Consider the following 19567-nt stretch of genomic DNA (forward strand, 5'->3'; position numbering starts at 1 on the left):
GGTGTATCTGAAAAAAATGCACATCACTTGGAAAGACAGGTGAAGTAATGCCAATGTACCGAAGAATCATGAATTGTGCAGGCTGTTTATGTTAGCCAGATTTAATTTGTTTCCCTTGATGATAGTGAGAGGACGATATTTAGCTCTCCCAGAATCAGAGCATCACTGCAAATGTAGTAAACAGGAACCCGATACTTTGGAGCATATTTTCTTTTCTTGTGATTTTGGCATTTATGCCAGAAGACAATTATTAGAGGCCTTACAACTCAGTAGGCTGATTTCTATGCTACCAATGGTTCAGGACCCGCTTTCGGACAGGAATGATCAAATTAATTTAATAGTGGCTGAATTTTTGAGTGCTGTCCATGTAGAAAGACCGGGCCATTATAAAGAGATTTAGTAGTTCTTAATTTATCGGTAATGTGGTAGTGTTGTATTGTATTATTTATGCAAATTGATTTTCTCTGGAGTTAAAGATCTGACGGGGACAAACCTTGTTATGCTGAGCTCGTATTTTGCACAATTTGTATACGGTGTCTGTTTGATAATGTGTGGTTTGCTATGCCTAATAAAGGATATTTGATTTTTTGGCCAATGTACTGGAAGAAGCAAAGATCACCAGTGTTGAAGTAATGATTCTTCAACATCAACTTTGTTGGACTGGTCATGTTGTGTGGATGCCTGATTATCGTCTTCCAAAGCAACTACTCTACTCTGAACTTAAAAATGGTAGGTATAATACTGGTGGTCAACAAAAGAGGTTGAAAGGCTCTCTCAGGGCAAATCTAAAAAAATGTAGTATAAACACTGACAACTGTGAAACACTGTCCTGCGAGTGCTCCAGTTGGAGAACAGCCTTTACCAAAGGTGTCATCTGTTTTGAAGACGCTCAAACTCAGGACTTGAGGGAGAAATGCGCCAAGAGTGAATTGCATTTGGTTCCCATGACTAAATTAATCCACGGATTTCAAGGGACCTAAGAGCCAACCCCAGAAGTCTTCAGTGGTCTCTCAACCAAAGAAACAGAAAGCATTCAGCGCAGGGACATATTTCTTACTTCAGAATAAAGTGAGGAATTGACAATCACACATTTGTTACAAAGCTTCAGTTCCTGCAGATAATTAGCACTGAATGCAAATACCTTTATCGTGAATGGATGAGGAGCTGAAGTTTGTATTGAGTGCAATTTCTGAGATGCTGTTCTTAGGAGCAAGTTGGATAGTCTGTTTTCTTCTATCCTCATCTTCACAGACTTGATTGGAAGTTTCTTTTCCATCGCTGCGTTATTTATTTTAGCATCCCATGGCATGTTTCTCCTCTCAGGCATATCAGAAAGAGGAAGCCTCTAGCTGGTTATTATATATTATTAGAAATCAAAGGTAAACGTATTGACAGATAGGGACTAATTGTCAGAGAGAGAACATTAGCTTGAAATCTAGACCAAACTCACATGGGGATCATGCATCCCTAGTCACAGATGTGGAGCACTTTGGGGACTTCCATTCTTAGAAATGTTCTTTAATGGATATTCAGATTTTATCAAGGGAAACAAAGCCCTAGCTCTGCCCGCATACAATATGCTGTTGATTTGGTGACTTAAAATGTAAGACTGTTTGAGTGTAATTCGTATAACTTTCAGGTAGGTAGCCAAGTTGCTCTGACACAGGTGAAATATATAAAAAGATTGTCCAGTAGCACCTTAGAGACTAAGCAAGTTCCGGGTATAAGCTTTCGTGTGCATGCTGCTGGTATTACTTTATTTGTGCGAGTTGGCCTTGGGTGGCTCGTATTTTTCATTCCGCTTACCTTTTCTCTACTGCTCTGCATCCTCCCTTTTGCCTTCAAAAATCATATTTCTGCACTGATTACTTTAAAAGGAAAAGGCAAATATTTATTTATTTGTTTTTATTTTGTTTATTTATTTATTTAGTTAGTTAGTTGGTTATTTAGTTATTTATTTATTGGTTTTCACTTATTACAGTACAATACGAATGTGCCAAAGCCAACACCATTTCCTCCCCATCCCCCCATACATTTACATTTATATTTTCTCAATCCATCATATTATTCTTTTCTCCCTCCTCCCACTTCCCTCCGCCCCCACTTCATTTCCTCCACATTATACAATTTAAAATAATATTTGCATTCTACAGTCTTCTGAAGTCATCTATATATTCTTATTATCTTTCCTTACTAATTTTTCTTCCATCCACTACTTCACATATTAATCTAGGCATATTAGTATATCTTTTTTGAGCAATATTTTGCCATATATTCATCAAAAGATTTCCACTCCTTTTTTAATTTTTGATTCGACTGATTCCTGGTTGGCTGCCTCCGGTGGGCGTGGGCACCAGCCAGGTGAGGAGGGGCAGGGGCTAAGGCCCCCGGCCAGGGGCGGAGCTCGGGCTCCCGCCCACAACCACTCCCCTCTCTTCCAGGGAGGAGAGTCTTTCTTGTTATAGCAGTTAATCTTGCCAAAATTAAATATTCATTTAGTTTACAAATCCATTCCTTCTTTGTGGGTATAGTTTGTGATTTCCACCTAGAAGTTATCATTATTCCAGCAGCTGTACTTGCATATAGGAAAATTCCCCCCCCCCTCCAACGTGGTATCTCTTCATCTATCAATCCAAGGAGATATGTCTCTGGTTTCTTGGTTACTGATATTTTCAACATCTTCTTTAGTTCTTCATGTACTTGACATGCCTAGTGCACTGAACTGTGGCCATTAATCCAGACCTACTTGTAGCTGAAACCTAGAAAAGTATGTGAACCAACACACAGCTATCCTTTTAAATTCACTCTTCTCTGAATGTTGCAATGCCATTCTCCAGCCAAGTACTTTCTACAGAACTGCATACACTGAGATAAGTTGCATATTGGGGAAAATAACATACAGAATGCATTATATTAGGGGGAAATGCTTGAAAAAACATGTATATTCACATACAGAAATGCGTGTCTCTGGAGAAATTTGCATCAAAATGCTTACTTTAGGATTAATTTGCCCCTCCTCCCCACAAAAAATTGCTGTAGGTATGGAGAAATGAATTTAAGATGGGGGGGGGGGATGAGAAAATAAGAGAAACCAAAACTGACAGATATCTACAACTGAACCATTGGAAGTGATAAGGATCTGAGAGAAGTGAAATTGACAGATCCATTCATCCCTAGACATCCATAGGATTTATTTCACTTTATTCATTTATTTCAAAAGATGTATTTATTGCTTGTCAGGAATGAGTTATGAGTACTAGCAGAGATAAGAGTCCGGGAATCCAGCCATTTTTACAGAGATTTATTGGTTTCTTCTCTCTTTTTACACAAGCTCTAAAAGTACGTCTCCATCATGGTGAGTCAGTTGCCTCGACTGAGGGAACTTTCGATTTTCCCCTGCATAACCATTTCCTAAGCCCAACCCCCTTCCTTCCTCTCTGACGAAAGTGGCTTGGCCCCGGAAGTGCCTCCCCACTCTCAGATTCATTGCCTCCTGACAGCCTTTCGTCACCTTCCTCGTCCGAGGAAGAACAGCTACTAATTAATGGAGGTTTCTCTTGGTAAGTTCCCATTCTCTCCCCCCTCCTCTGCCTCCAATTCCCTGACATTGCTGGATTGGATAAAAATCTCAAAGTGGTTTTCAGCAAGAATGAAAACTAAAATTATCAGTAAAAACAGATAACTATTTAAAGCTTTTTTAAAAAAATAAGAGTGGCAGTATGCTAAAATCCAAATTAAAATACATGTCAATGTTCCACAAGCCTGGATACATTGGCCTAAAGGAAAATGTTTTTGGCAGGTGCCAAAAAAAGAGTACAGTGAAGGCACCTGCTTTAAGTAAATAAGCGGAGAGTTCAAAAGTGTGCATGAGGCATATGAAGCATCTTTAGCAATCCCAGTTCCACAGACTGATGCAGTTAAGTGGGCATAGATGAGTAGGGTAATGTCACAGTTCAATTTCTCCCAGGCTTTATGTAGCTACACCTTGAAGTAGGCCTGGTAGCAAATTGGCAAGCAGTGCAGGTTCTGAGCAGAGGTGCTATATGCTGATAGGGTAGATATTCGGTTGCATTGTAGAGAACCTCTGGAAAAACAATCTGTCAATGCTACTCTTCAGAAGTAGCACTGAAACCACTTAACACAATGCCTCCAATTATAATTACTCGGTGTCATTCCAGAAGGATACTTTCATCACTAGTATCAACATCTGAAGAGACATCAAGAAGTACAAGCAAAGTCCCACTTCCCTGATTAACCCTCTGTGCTAATTTCTTAAATATATATGGCCATAGGAAAAAGTTACACTGAAACAGATGCTTGAAACTTCACTTTCAAGCAAAAACATATTATAATGTTTTCAACTTCCATGCCTTCACCACCCAAGTAATTTCTATAATTTTTTGCTCTGACATGATAATGATATGAGTGAGGGTTTACATAGCTAAGGCAGTAATCTAAATTCTGTTTATTTGGGAGTAAGCCCCATTGAATTAAATACAATGGACTTCTGCATAGACATGATTAAAAACCAGAGCCTGAACAATCAGTCATTTATCCTCCACACCCATACAGCTTTATTTCTTAGAAGAAAGGAGCCATCAGTATTTGGAACCAAGAGGCACAAATTTCCCTTCCAAAATTTTCCAGCAACCTTTCTCAGAGCCTCTTTGACATCTTTATTTCTCAGGCTATATATGAGGGGGTTAATAAAAGGAGGGAGGACCATGTAAAGTAGTGGAAACATTTTGTTAAGGTCTCTGATGGTTTCATTTTCTGGTTTGAAATATGCAATGAATATTGACCCATAGAAGATAGAAACAACAATCACATGAGAAGAACAGGTGGAAAAGGCCTTCTGCTTCCCAGTGGTGGATGGGATTTTTAAAATGGCTGCAACGATAAATATGTAGGAGATAAGGGTCAAAAGAAAAGGAGGAAAACTGAACACAAAAGCCAGGATTAGAATGACATATTTCACAAGGCTGGTGTCACTGCATGAGATTTTAACCAATGAAAGAGATTCACAAAAGAAATGATCAATTTCATTGGAACCACAATAATGTAGTTGCGATATCAAGACCAAACATATGGTGACCAACACAAGGCTGTTGATCCAAGAGCAACTGGCCAGCTGGATACACAGCTTACCATTCATAAGAGTTGCATAATATAGGGGTTTGCATATGGCTAAGAAACGATCATAAGACATCACAGAGAGCAGATAGCTTTCTGTACCAATCAGGAGAGCAACAACAAAAATTTGTATGTAACATCCTTTAACAGAGATGGTTTTGTCTCCTGTCAGGAGACTGGCCAGCATCTTGGGCAGAGAGGCTGAGCTGTATACTGCTTCCAAAAAAGACAAATTCCCCAGGAAGAAGTACATGGGTGTGTGCAGGTGATGATCAGTCACTATGAGAAAGACCATGAGGATATTGAAAGCAATTGTCAAAATGTAGATCCCCAGAAACACAAGGAACAGAATGATGTGCAGATGAGGGAGATCCCCAAATCCCAGAAGGATGAACTCTGTGATTTCACTCAGGTTTCTCTGCATTGTCATCAAATGCTACATTCTGAAAGATAATTGGAAAGTGATATGAAAGTGATAGCCGTTATACAATAGTTAAGTACCACTGAGTGAAGAAATGGAAGGGAGAAAGATTCCATCAGTGGTGTACCTGAAAATAAATGCACATCACCTGGGAAGACAGGTGAACTAATGCCAATGTACTGAAGAATCATGAATCGTGCAGGCTGTTTATGTTAATATGTTTCCCTCAATTATAGTGAGAGGAAGATATTTAGCTCTCCCAGAATCAGAGCATCTCTGCAAATGTAGAAAACAGGAACCTGATACTTTGGAGCATATTTTCTTTTCTTGTGATTTTGGCATTTATGCCAGAAGACAATTATTAGAGGCCTTACAACTCAGTAGGCTGATTTCTATGCTACCAATGGTTCAAGACCTGCTTTCGGACAGGAATGATCAAATTACTTTAATATTGGCTGAATTTTTGAGTGCTGTCCATGTAATAATAATAATAATTTATTATTTATTCCCCGGCCATCTGGCTGGGCTTCCCCAGCCACTCTGGGCGGCTTCCAAAAAATATTAAAATGCTGTAATACATCAAACATTAAAAGCTTCCCTAAACAGGGCTGCCTTCAGATGTCTTCTAAAAGTCTGATTGTTGTTGTTCTTTTTGACATCTGGTGGGAGGGCGTTCCAAAGGTAGGGCGCCACTACCAGACTGGACCATTATAAAGAGATTTAGTGGTTCTTAATTTATCGGTAATGTGGTAGTGTTGTATTGTTATGCTGAGCTCATATTTTGCACAATTTGTATACGGTGTCTGTTTGATAATGTGTGGTTTGCTATGCCTAATAAAGGATATTTGATTTTTTGGCCAATGTACTGGAAGAAGCAAAGATCACCAGTGTTGAAGTAATGATTCTTCAACATCAATTTTGTTGGACTTGTCATGTTGTGCGGATGCCTGATTATTGTCTTCCAAAGCAACTACTCTACTCTGAATTTAAAAATGGTAAGTGTAATACTGGTGGTCAACAAAAGAGGTTGAAAGGCTCTCTCAGGGCAAATCTAAAAAAATGTAGTATAAACACTGACAACTGTGAAACACTGTCCCGCGAGTGCTCCAGTTGGAGAACAGCCTTTACCAAAGGTGTCATCTGTTTTGAAGATGCTCGAACTCAGGACTTGGGGGAGAAATGAGCCAAGAGTGAATTGCATTTGGTTCCCATGACTAAATTAATCCACGGATTTCAAGGGACCTAAGAGCCAACCCCAGAAGTCTTCAGTGGTCTCTCAACCAAAGAAACGGAAAGCATTCAGCGCAGGGACATATTTCTTACTTCAGAAAAAAGTGAGGAATTGACAATCACACATTTATTACAAAGCTTTAGTTCCTGCAGATAATTAGCACTGAATGTAAATACCTTTATCATGAATGGATGAGGACCTGAAGTTTGTATTGAGTGCAATTTCTGAGATGCTGTTCTTAGGAGTAAGTTGCATAGTCTGTTTTCTTCTATCCTCATCTTCACAGACTTGATTGGAAGTTTCTTTCTCCATCACTGCTTTATTTATTTTAGCATCACATGGCATGTTTCTCCTCTCAGGCATATCAGAAAGAGGAAGCCTCTAGCTGGTTATTATATATTATTAGAAATCAAAGCTAAACATATTGAGAGATAGGGACTAATTGTCAGAGAAGGGAACATTAGCTTGAAATCTAGACCAAACTCACATGGGGATCATGCATCCCTAGTCACAGATGTGGGGCACTTTGGGGACTTCCATTCTTAGAAATGTTCTTTAATGAATATTCAGATTTTATTAAGGGAAACAAAGCCCTAGCTCTGCCCGCATACAATATGCTGTTGATTTGGTGACTTAAAATGTAAGACTATTTGAGTGTAATTGGTATAACTTTTAGTTGGGTAGCCAAGTTGCTCTGACGCAGTCAAAATATATAAAATGATTGTCCAGTAGCACCTTAGAGACTAATTAAACATGTTCTGGGTATAAGCTTTTTTGTGCATGCACACGAAAGCTTATACCCAGAACATATTTAGTTGGTCTCTAAATTGCTACTGGTATTACTTTACTCGTGCGAGTTTGCCTTGGTTGGCATGTATTTTTCATTCTGCTTAGCTTTTCTCCACTGCTCTGCATCCTCCCTTTTGCCTTCAAAAATCATATTTCTGCACTGATTACTTTAAAAGGAAAAGGGAAATATTTATTTATTTATTTTAATTTTATTTATTTAGTTAGTTAGTTATTGGTTTTCACATATTACAGTACAATACAAATGTACCAAAGCCAACACCATTTCCTCACCATCCCCCCATACATTTACATTTATATTTCCTCAATCCATCATATTATTCTTTTCTCCCTCCTCCCACTTCCCTCCGCCCCCACTTGATTTCCTCCACATAATACAATTTACAATAATCTTTGTATTCTACAGTCTTCTCAAGTCATCTATATATTCTTATTATCTTTCCTTACTAATTTTTCTTCCATACACTACTTCACATTTTAATCTAGGCCTATTAGCATATCTTTTTTGAGCAATATTTTGCTATATATTCATCAAAAGATTTCCACTCCTTTTTAAATTTTTCATTCAACTGATTTCTTGTTATAGCAGTTAATCTTGCCAAAATTAAATATTCATTTAGTTTACAAATCCATTCCTCCTTTGTGGGTATAGTTTGCTGTAGGTATGGAGAACTGAATTTAAGATTGGGGGGAATTGAGAAAATAAGAGAATTCATCTATTTCTATCTACAACTGAACCATGGGAGGTGATAAGGATCTGAAAGCAGTGAAATCGGCAGATCTATTCATCCCTAGACATCCATAGGATTTATTTTACTTTATTCAATTTTTTCAAAAGATGTACATACTGCTTTGTTGCATTAAAATCTCAAATTGGTTTTCAGCAAGAATGAAAACTAAAATTATCAGTAAAAGCACATAACTATTTAAAGCTTTTTTAAAAAATGAGTGATAGTATGGTAAAATCCAAATTAAAATACATGTCAATATTCCACATGCCTGGATGTATAGGCCTAATGGAAAATGTTTTTGGAGGGTGCCAAAAAAAAGAGTACAGTGAAGGCACTTGCCTTAAGTAAATAAGCAGAGTTCAAAAGAGTGCATGAGTCTTATGAAGCATCTTTAGCAATCCCAGTTCCACAGACTGATGCAGTTAAGTGGACATAGATGGAGTAAGGTGATGTCACAGTTCAATTTATCCCAAGCTTTATGTAGCTACACCTTGAAGTAGGCCTGGTAGCAAATTGGCAAGCAGTGCAGGTTCTGATCAGAGGTGCTATATGCTGATAGGGTAGACACAATGCCTCCAATTATAATTACTCAGAGTCATTGGAGATGTATACCTTCATCACTAGTATCAACATCTGAAGAGACACTAAGAATAATAAGCAAAGTCCCACTTGCCTGATTAACCCTCTGTGCTAATTTCTTAAATATATATGGCCATAGGAAAAAGTTACACTGAAACAGATGCTTGAAACTTAACTTTCAAGCAAAAATGTATTATAATGTTTTCAACTTCCATGCCTTCACCACCCAAGTAATTTCTATAATTTCTTGCTCTGAAATGATAATGATATGGGTGAGGGTTTATATAGCTAAGGCAGTAATCTAAATTCTGTTTATTTGGGAGTAACCCCATTGAATTAAATACAATTGACTTCTGCATAGACATGATTAAAAACCAGAGCCTGAACAATCAGACATTTATCCTCCACACCCATACAGCTTTATTTCTTAGAAGAAAGGAGCCATCAGTATTTGGAACCAAGAGGCACAAATTTCCCTTCCAAAGTTTTCCAGCAACCTTTCTCAGAGCCTCTTTGACATCTTTATTTCTCAGGCTATATATGAGGGGGTTAATAAAAGGAGGGAGGACCATGTAAAGTAGTGGAAACATTTTGTTAAGGTCTCTCATTGTTTCATTTTTTGGTGTGAAGTATGCAATGAATATTGACCCATAGAAGATAGAAACAACAATCACATGAGAAGAACAGGTGGAAAAGGCCTTCTGCTTCCCAGTGGTGGATGGGATTTTTAAAATGGCAGCAATAATATATATGTAGGAGATAAGGGTCAAAAGAAAAGGAGGAAAACTGAACACAAAAGCCAGGATTAGAATGACATATTTCACAAGGCTGGTGTCACTGCATGAGATTTTAACTAATGAAAGAGCTTCACAAAATAAATTATCAATTTCATTGGAACCACAATAATGTAGTTGCCACATCAAGACCAAACATATGGTGACCAACACAATGCTGTTGACCCAAGAGCAACTGGCCAGCTGAATACACAGCTTACCATTCATAAGAGTTGCATAATATAGGGGTTTGCATATGGCTAAGAAACGATCATAAGACATCACAGAGAGCAGATAGCATTCTGTACCAATCAGGAGAGCAACAACAAAAAATTGTATGTGACATCCTTTAACAGAGATGGTTTTGTCTCCTGTCAGGAGACTGCCTAGCATCCTGGGCAAGGTTGTTGAGCTGTAGACTACTTCCAAAAAAGACAGATTCCCCAGGAAGAAGTACATGGGTGTGTGCAGGTGATGATCAGTCACTATGAGAAAGACCATGAGGATATTGAAAGCAATTGTCAAAATGTAGATCCCCAGAAACACAAGGAATAGAAAGATGTGCAGATCAGGGAGATCCCCAAATCCCAGAAGGATGAACTCTGTGACTTCACTCAGGTTTCTCTGCATTGTGGTTGTCATCAAATGGTATATTCTGAAAGATAATTGGAAAGTAATATGAAAATGATAGCCATTATAAAATAGTTAAGTACCACTAATTGAAGAAATAGAAGGGAGAGCAATATAATCTAGTCTTCAGTGGTCTCTCAACCAAAGAAAACGAAAAGCATTCAGTGTGACCAGATACTTCTTACTACTGAATAAAGTGAGGAATTGACAACCACACTTTTTTTACAAAGCTTTACTTCCTGCAAATAATTACCACTGAATGCAAATACCTTTATCATGAATGGTGAGGAGCTGAAGTTTGTATTGAGTGCAATTTCTGAGATGCTGGTCTTAGGAGCAAGTTTTCTTCTATCCCCATCTTCACAGACTTGATTGGAAGTTTCTTTCTCCATTTCTGCTTTATTTATTTTAGCAACCCATGGCATGTTTCTCCTCCCAGGCTGTATCAGAAAGAAGAGGTCTCTAGCTGGTTGTTATATATTATTAGAAATCAAAGGTAAACATATTGACATATAGGGACTAATTGTCGGAGAGGGAACATTAGCTTGAAATCTAGACCAAACTCACATGGGGATCATGCATCCCTAGTCACAGATGTGGGGCACTTTGGGGACTTCCATTCTTAGAAATGTTCTTTAATGGATATTCAGATTTTATTATGGGAAATAAAGCCCTAGCTCTTTTACTTATGGAGTTATAAGAACAGCATGAATACAACATGCTGTTGATTTGGTCACTTAAAAAGTACAGTGGTACCTTAGGTTAAGACCTTAATTCATTCTGGAGGTCTGTTCTTAACCTGAAACTGTTATTAACCTGAAGCACCACTTTAGCTAATGGGGCCCCCCGCTGCCGCTGCGCCGCCACTGCACTATTTCTCTTCTCATCCTGAAGCAAAGTTCTTAACCCGAAGTAATATTTCTGGGTTAGCGTAGTCTGTAACCTGAAGCATATGTAACCCGAGGTACCACTGTAAGGCTATTTGAGTTTGATTGGGGTTACTTTATTTGTGTGAGTTGGCCTTGGGTGGCATGTATTTTCCTTTCCACTGCTCTGAATCTTCCTTTTTGCCTTCAAAAATCATCTTTCTGCAGTGATTTCTTTAAAGGTGGTATCTATATCTACACACACAGACACACACACACACACACACACACACACACACCCCTATGTGAAGGGTATCTTATAATCTGATGTTTTTGCAAGTGGCAATGATCTCCTAAAATTCCTGGGTGTCAGATTCTCTCCATAATTTCTGAAATTTGTTAATGTGGGCTTCAAAATCAGGTCAGCTTCCTGAGGAGCTGGGCTTAGAAAGGTGCCATCCAAAAATAAAGACCAGTCACAGCAGAGTCATTACCCTGACAAAATATGATACAAGTGCCCTAGGTACTTCATTTGGTATCTGAACCACATGCCAATACAGTGGTCATCCAGTATGAAAATTATATTCAAGAGTATCATATCCTTTCTTTCCTCTTTATAATAAATGTGATCCTTGATGCATCAAGTATTATGCTATGGAAGATGAGCAGACTTTATATTTGGGAACATCCATTTCCTTTATAATTGATATATTACCCATATACAGAGCCATAGCTGGGTGATCTTGCGCCCCTGGAAGAACCGTCCAGATTGCACCCCCTAGCCATGGACAAATTAGCTCTTCTTTCTGCCTCTCCTCCATCGCCCTCCACCCATTCAATGCCTCACGCACTTCACCTTGTAATGAATTCTTTTACAGAAAATCCAATATTTAATTTATTATTTCTTAATAAAAGGTTTTTGTGTGCCGTGAAGGACCCTCCAGCACAGCCAGCAGGTAGAGCACCTTCTTGCCCAGGGGCTGCCCCTTTTTGACTCCCCTGTACCCAGGAGAGCCCTCCCCCCCAGCCAACAGGGAGCGCAGCCAAAAGGCCACTCAAACTTTCAGTTCCCAACTTAGCAGCGAAAGATTTTCCTCCACCTTTGAAAGTGGGTCGCTGGCAGCTTCCTACCCTCTCTTGATTCCTCTGAGCAGCCAATGACCTCCCCGCCCCAGTTCGACGGTTCAACAGCAGGGAGCTCTGCACACAGAGCAAAGGGGCACCGAGACCATATAATACTAGTCCTGAAATACCTACATTGGCTCCCAGTACGTTTCCAAGCACAATTAAAAGTGTTGGCTCTCACCTTTGAAGCCCTAAATGGCCTCAGCCCAGTATACCTGAAGGAGCCTCTCCAGCCCCATCGTTCAGCCCGGACACTGAGGTCCAGCTCTGAGGACCTTTTGGCGGTTCCCTCACTGCAAGATGTGAGGTTACAGGGAACCAGGCAGAGGGCCTTCTCGGCTGTGGCGCCTGCTCTGTGGAATGCCCTCCCAGCAGATGTCAAGGAAATAAACAACTATCTGACTTTTAGAAGACAACTGAAGGCAACCCTGTATCGGGAAATTTTTTATGTCTAATGTTTTACCATTTTTTGTGTGCTGTAAGTTGCCCAGAGTGGCTGGGGAATTGCAGCCAGATGGGTGGGTATAAATAATAAAATTATTATTATTGCTATTATTATGTCAAAGGCCTTGCTTCGACCATACAATAGAAGACTGAGAGATGTAACACTAATATGCAGAATATTTATATTGTTTAAACAAGAAGAAAAGAACCTTCTTTTGTCCTCCTGACTGAAACTCTGGCATTTTAACCAACTCAGGTAATAAGTACGGCCCCCAAAGGCCAGATAAGATTGCTGTAGGGACTAGATTTGTTATGTAAGCCACTGGTTGGCTATCCTAGCAATGGGTATTGTAATATTTAAAATGGCTCTCCTTCATTACTTGCTCCTTGGTTGGGAACTGTTGTAGAACTGCCAAGTAAACAAAACCTGGCTTTCCTTGGGGAGGTGGTCCCTCTGGGTGGAAACATACATATCTATAAATCACTTCAGCATAGAAGCATGGGAGTATTGTTGTGATGATTTCATATACCTCATTCAGGTATGTAAAAGATTTTGGGGGCTTGTTTCATTTTGTTTTTGTTTTTTAATGGTGCATAGGCGCAAATGAGAACAAGGAGCTCAATGTCTTCATAAACCATTAAATCCACTCCTGTATGTGTGTGCATGTGGGAAATGTTTTGCAAATTCATGTTTTTTCTCCCTGCAGTATACACCAAGGATGTGCTAAATATTAATCACTGGTAAATTAGACAATTGCAACACATCTCTTTGTTCTGTTAGGAGTTGGAGTGTCAACCACACCATAATTGAGAGTTTCACATCCATGAGGTGTGATTTCTCTGTTTCTTCTCCAATCAATATCCACTATCTAGGTAAGGAGAAAGCAACTTCACTTAACTACATGGTAAACATAATAGTTTTCTATCAGGTGATAAAGATGTGTAAATAATCTTCCCCCCTTATTCCTCCAATTAAAAAGTGATTTAAATTAAGATATTTCAGAAGTAGGAATATTATCTCTGTGCAACTTGAGAAATAACTTGAAAGGTTGCTGGCCCCTTTAATGAAGGAGGTTTGTCTAATAATACTTGTCTACATAAGTATTTTTGCATCCTTTTTGTTGTATGGTATGCTAATATTCTCTTAAATTTAGCTTTTAGAATGTGTGGATTAAATTGATCATTGAGAATTCCATTATGAACTGACCGGGTGGACGACTCATGTGTGGATCAGAAAGTAGTTATCCAGTGGATTTCACACTGCATGAAAGTCCCACATTTAAATATGTCTATTTTCCGGGATGGGGGAATCATTGTGAAGTGTGTGTTTTGAGATTTGAGAGAAATATATTTTAAATTTTATGTTTCACTCATGTTTTGTGAATAAGTCTTTTAACCTAAACTAGCTGGGGGAAAGCCCCATTTGTACATAGAAAAAGTTTATTTAATAACAATTTTACTTATTTCTAGATTCATTCTATGGAAAAGAAGGTATTGGAAAACCAAACAGTGGTTACGGAATTTATCCTTCTGGGGTTTGGAGATATCCCAGCTGTCCAGGTCTTGCTCTTTCTGATGGTCCTGATAATCTACATTATCACCATGGTTGGAAACATCCTCATTGTCACACTTGTCATGGCTGATCAGCATCTGCACACACCAATGTACTACTTCCTAGGGAATCTGTCATGCTTGGAGACTTGCTACAGCTCAACAATCTTGCCCAGAATGCTGGCCAGTTTTGTGACTGGAAACAGATCAATTTCTTTCAATGGCTGTTTTTTACAGATGTACTTCTTTGGTTCACTAGCTGCAACAGAATGTTTCCTCTTATCTGCCATGTCATATGATCGATATTTGGCCATATGCAAACCTTTGCACTACACAACCCTTATGAGCAACAGGGATTGCCTCTGTTTAATGATTGGGTCCTGGATAAGTGGCTTTCTAGGAAATACTATATTATTTCCTTTGTTGCAGTTGACATTCTGTGGGGCAAACGAAATAGATCATTTCTTTTGTGACTTCAACCCCTTGCTAAAATTGGCTTGCAGTGATACTCACAAAATCATAATTGTTGCTTTCATGATCACTTGCATTTTCACACTGCCTCCCTTTTTTCTGACGGTGACATCTTATGCTTGCATCATAGCCACTGTCTTGAGAATCCCTTCTTCCGCAGGAAGGAAAAAGGCTTTCTCTACCTGCTCATCCCATCTCATTGTGGTCACCATTTTCTATGGCACCTTGATGATTGTATACATGCTGCCTGACACTCAGTTGCTGGGAGATTTGAACAAAGTTTTCTCTGCCTTTTACACTGTCTTGACTCCAATGGTCAATCCCCTGATCTATAGCCTGCGAAATAAAGAGGTGAAAGAAGCCTTAAGGAAAATTCAAGCAAAAATAATTCAGGCTAGATTTCTAAGATAAAACAGTGTGTGTCAATGAATATTTGGTTTTTTCAGAATTGTATCCATTGCTGCTGTAGTGATGTAATAGTTATATTTGCACTGTAGTAGTTCCTAAGGGACACGGGTGGCGCTGTGGGTTAAATCACAGAGCCTAGGGCTTGCCGATCAGAAGGTTGGCAGTTTGAATCCTCACGACGGGGTGAGTTCCCATTGCTCGGTCCCTTCTCCTGCGAACCTAGCAGTTCGAAAGCACGAAGTGCAAGTAGATAAATAGGTACTGCTCCAGCGGGAAGGTAACCAGTGTTTCCATGCACTGCTCTGGTTCGCCAGAAGTGGCTTAGTCATGCTGGCCACTTGCTGTATGCCAGCTCCCTCGGCCAATAAAGCGAGATGGGCGCCACAACCCCAGTCTGCGACTGGACCTAATGGTCAGGGGTCTCTTTAACTTTATCTTTTTAGTTCCTAAGACATCATAAATTTTCTATCATCTCTCTCTCTCTCTATCTATCTATCTATCTATCATCTATCTATTGCTATCATCTATCTGTCTATCTATCATCTTCACTTCCATTTCACATGTATAGACCATTTCAGATGCACACCAGTTCCTCCACATCTGACACCCCATGAAATAGTCATACAAGGAAAGTTATGTACAATGTAGTAGGTCCCTCCTCCGGCCAAATACTCCACAGTGATTATTTGTGCATGCATAGTGGCTGAAAAATACTTTATTCACTCAATATAGTGGTCTCCAGACATTGCTGAACTCCAGTTCCATAACTAATGCAGAGCCACAGAGCAGAAAGATCCTGGCCAGTCTTGCCCAAATTCATGTTGGGATATGGAGAAAAGTGTGAGCACAGGGCCCTAAAGGCAGGAGTGGGTGAATACGTAAATTTCAGTTTCTCTTGTTTCTCATTTTTTCCACTTTTCAGTTTTCTAGATTTCCACATCAGCTTACAATTTTATTTTATATTTAAAAATCCCTCGTGAAAATTCACCAGCGTTTTTGTGATTATTTCTCCTGAAATATTTTGAAAAGCAATTTCCCCAAATAAAATGCAATTCAATGTTATTTTGCCTAACTCAATGCATATTTATGCAAACTTCACCCTAGTGTTTTTGTGCGCATTGCTTCACTAAAGAATTGCAAAATTTAGAGAAGGAGCAATGTCAAAGGCTGGCTGCAAGCCATTTCACATATTGTTTTGGGAAGTGTAAATTCTGTAGGTTCACCTTTAAATGCAAACTTACTCATCCCCTGCCCCCCCAGCCCTACTTACTGGTCAACACCAACACCTTGGAAATGAACTGACATTCAGTGGTGATTGTTAAAAACTGGTTATGATACGTTCCCCATCTCAGTCAAATTTATTGTGCTATTTGAAGTTATAAAACTATATTCCAGGGCAGGCCCATGTACACTGCAGTAGTAGTATAACCAAGGGGTTGTGGGAGAATGAATCACTGAGCTTTACTGTTGCTTATTAATTTGTAACCGATTAGTTCAAAAGCACATCAAAGTGCAAGTAGATAAATAGGTACCACTCTGGCGGAAAGGTAGACGGCGTTTCTGTGCGCTGCTCTGGTTCGCCAGAAGCGGCTTGTTAATCTGGCCACATGACCTGGAAGCTGTACGCCGGCTCCCTCAGCCAATAAAGTGAGATGAGCACCACAACCCCAGAGTAGGCCACGACTGGACCTAATGGTCGGGGGTCCCTTTACCTTTACCTTTATAGATCACTAATGGAAAAGCAGAAGAAAAAGATTTGACTATGTGCACATTTGGTTGTATCCTTGGAGCAATTCTTGAATGGTTCAGACTCCCAGCAGTTCTGTTATTAAACCTGAAAGCAATGAAAGGGGAGGCGGTAGAAGCATCTTTCCCAAGTTGCTGCCAGCACCAGTCAATGTTCTTTCTATGTTCCTTGATCCTTTTCACTGTGGATGCTGGAACAATCTATGCACAATTTATTTGGGCCTAAAGTGCAGTTGGCCTGGCACTTATGCAAGGATTCCATTCTGGGGGTACAGATGCAAGACAAAATCATGCAAAATCAGGAACCGCCCAGAACCATACCTCTATAAGGTGGAGGGCTCCTTCCATGACCTTCCCAGAGCACCAGAAGGGCGCAACTCCTACCCTTTTATAAAAGGGGTTGGGGTGAATAGTGAGGGGAGGGGAGGCTTGGGGCAAGCTGTGCGGGTGATGAGCTGTGACCGGATAGGGGAGGGGGTGAATGATTTGTAAAGGAAAGGACATGTAGTAAGTAAAAGTAGCATGCGTTGGCCAGATATGGAGGGATGTGGGTTGTCAAAGGGTTTGGTGGGTAGGTGGGCTTGGTGACCAGAGTGAGCAGGCATTCCCTAGTTTTAAAATAAAAGAAGAAGAAAAGCAAGATAGCCTGAATATCTGGTGTCCTTTTTTCTCTCAGTCATATTCTGGCATTATTGAGGAAAATCAAGAGAATTCAATGGGAAAGGTGGCATTGATGATGACCTCAACGAGCTCAGAGAGGTATGGCTTTAAATAGCTACCTCCCTACCTTTTTAGTGGATGGGATATCACATGACTGATATATGTGATCACTTGCTGCCCAAGCTTTCTAAATGGTTGATACCACAGATTTAGATCTTCTGCAAGTAGCACTGAGCTATGCTCAGTTGGACTTAATGCACTGTAATAGGAGCTAAGGGACTGTGAGAATACTTTTGTGCTGTGAAATGACAAAAAATACTCTACCTTGTTGAGTTCATTGATTTGCATGTCAAGGGGTGGGCAGGGGTTAGAAGCAGGATCACAAAAACAGGGTCTACTGCAATGTATCTGTATTCATTTAAAATTCTGCATGGAGTTTAGACTGTTGCTCGTACAAAGGTACACTTGTGGGGTCCTACTCATGCAACTAGGAATCCTGAAATTTATGCAATTGGGATTTCTTATCATGTGAAGGGAGCCCTATTGACATACAGTTGCACATTTGCAGACTCATTGTAGGCCTCCAATTGAAGTCACATAATTCAGTCTCCACCTCTCCAGAATGATACTGACTGGTGAGCCAAAATGGGCTACTGACCATAGTTTCTTACAGCAGATGACCGTTGTGAAACAAATAATAATAATAATAATAGTAATTTATTTATACCCCACCCATCTGGCTGGGCTTCCCCAACCACTCTGGGCGGCTTCCAACAAAACACTAAAATACAATAACCTATTAAACATTAAAAGCTTCCCTAAACAGGGCTGACTTTAGATGTCTTTTAAAAGTTTGGTAGTTATTTTTCTCTTTTACATCTGGTTGGTGGGAGGGCGTTCCACAGAGCGGGTGCTACTACCGAGAAGGCCCTCTGCCTGGTTCCCTGTAACTTGGCTTCTTGCAGCAAGGGAACTGCCAGAAGGCCCTCGGCGCTGGACCTCCGTGTCCAGGCAGAACAATGGGGGTGGAGATGCTCCTTCAGATATACTGGACCAAGGCCGTTTAGGGCTTTAAAGGTCAGTACCAACACTTTGAATTGTGCTCGGAAACGTGCTGGGAGCCAATGTAGGTTTTTCAAGACCGGTGTTATGTGGTCTCGATGGCCGCTCCCAGTCACCCATCTAGCTGCCGCATTCTGGATTAGTTGTAGTTTCCGGGTCACCTTCAAAGGTAGTCCCACATAGAGCGCATTGCAGTAATCCAAGCAAGAGATAACCAGAGCATGCACCACTTTGGCGAGGCAGTCTGCAGGCAGATAGGGTCTCAGCCTGCATACCAGATGGAGCTGGTAAACAACTGCCCTGGACACAGAGTTGACCTGTGCCTCCATGGACAGCTGTGAGCCCAAAATGACTCCCAGGCTGCGGACCTGGTCCTTCAGGGGCACAGTTACCCCATTCAGGACCAGGGAATCCCCCACACCTGCCCGCCTCCTGTCCCCCCAAAACAGTACTTCTGTCTTGTCAGGATTCAACCTCAATCTGTTAGCCACCATCCAACCTCCAACCGCCTCCAGGCACTCACACAGGACCTTCACTGCCTTCACTGGTTCTGATTTGAAAGGGAGGTAGAGCTGGGTATCATCCGCATACTGATGAACACCCAGCCCAAATCCCCTGATGATTTCTCCCAGCGGCTTCATGTAGATGTTGAAAAAGCATGGGGGAGAGGACAGAGCCCTGAGGCACCCCACAAGTGAGAGCCCAGGGGTCTGAACGCTCATCCCCCCCCCCACTTTCTGAACACGGCCCAGGAGGAAGGAGCGGAACCACTGTATGACAGTGCCCCCAGCTCCCAGCCCCTCAAGACGGTCCAGAAGGATGTTATGGTCGATGGTATCAAACGCCGCTGAGAGATCCAGCAGAACAAGGAAACAGCTCTCACCTTTGTCCCTAGCCCGCCGGAGATCATCAACCAGTGCAACCAAGGC

General features: G+C 40.5%; 4 protein-coding genes across 4 annotated transcripts in view; 1 reads left to right on the forward strand and 3 right to left on the reverse strand.

Moving 5' to 3' along the window:
• The window catches only part of LOC310748627 (vomeronasal type-2 receptor 26-like), a gene marked incomplete at both ends in the record, with an annotated part of 390828 nt that overhangs the window by 262634 nt on the left and 108627 nt on the right, over nucleotides 1-19567 (reverse strand). The window lies entirely within an intron of this gene.
• Nucleotides 708-15173, forward strand: LOC310748648 (olfactory receptor 6C75-like; the record flags this gene model as incomplete). The annotated part of the gene is made up of 3 exons (XM_083584497.1): nucleotides 708-729; nucleotides 13522-13613; nucleotides 14211-15173. The coding sequence occupies exon 3, from the start codon at nucleotides 14220-14222 to the stop codon at nucleotides 15171-15173; it is 954 nt and encodes a 317-aa protein (XP_083440623.1). The 5' UTR covers nucleotides 708-729; nucleotides 13522-13613; nucleotides 14211-14219.
• LOC310748646 (olfactory receptor 2AP1-like) lies at nucleotides 4544-5557 on the reverse strand (the record flags this gene model as incomplete). The annotated part of the gene is made up of 1 exon (XM_083584495.1): nucleotides 4544-5557. The coding sequence occupies one exon, from the start codon at nucleotides 5555-5557 to the stop codon at nucleotides 4544-4546; it is 1014 nt and encodes a 337-aa protein (XP_083440621.1).
• LOC310748647 (olfactory receptor 2AP1-like) lies at nucleotides 9292-10305 on the reverse strand (the record flags this gene model as incomplete). Its single annotated transcript, XM_083584496.1, has 1 exon — nucleotides 9292-10305. The coding sequence occupies one exon, from the start codon at nucleotides 10303-10305 to the stop codon at nucleotides 9292-9294; it is 1014 nt and encodes a 337-aa protein (XP_083440622.1).

This window comes from Podarcis filfolensis, assembly GCF_964270895.1.
Source record: "Podarcis filfolensis genome assembly, chromosome: 13".
NCBI lineage: Eukaryota > Metazoa > Chordata > Lepidosauria > Squamata > Lacertidae > Podarcis > Podarcis filfolensis.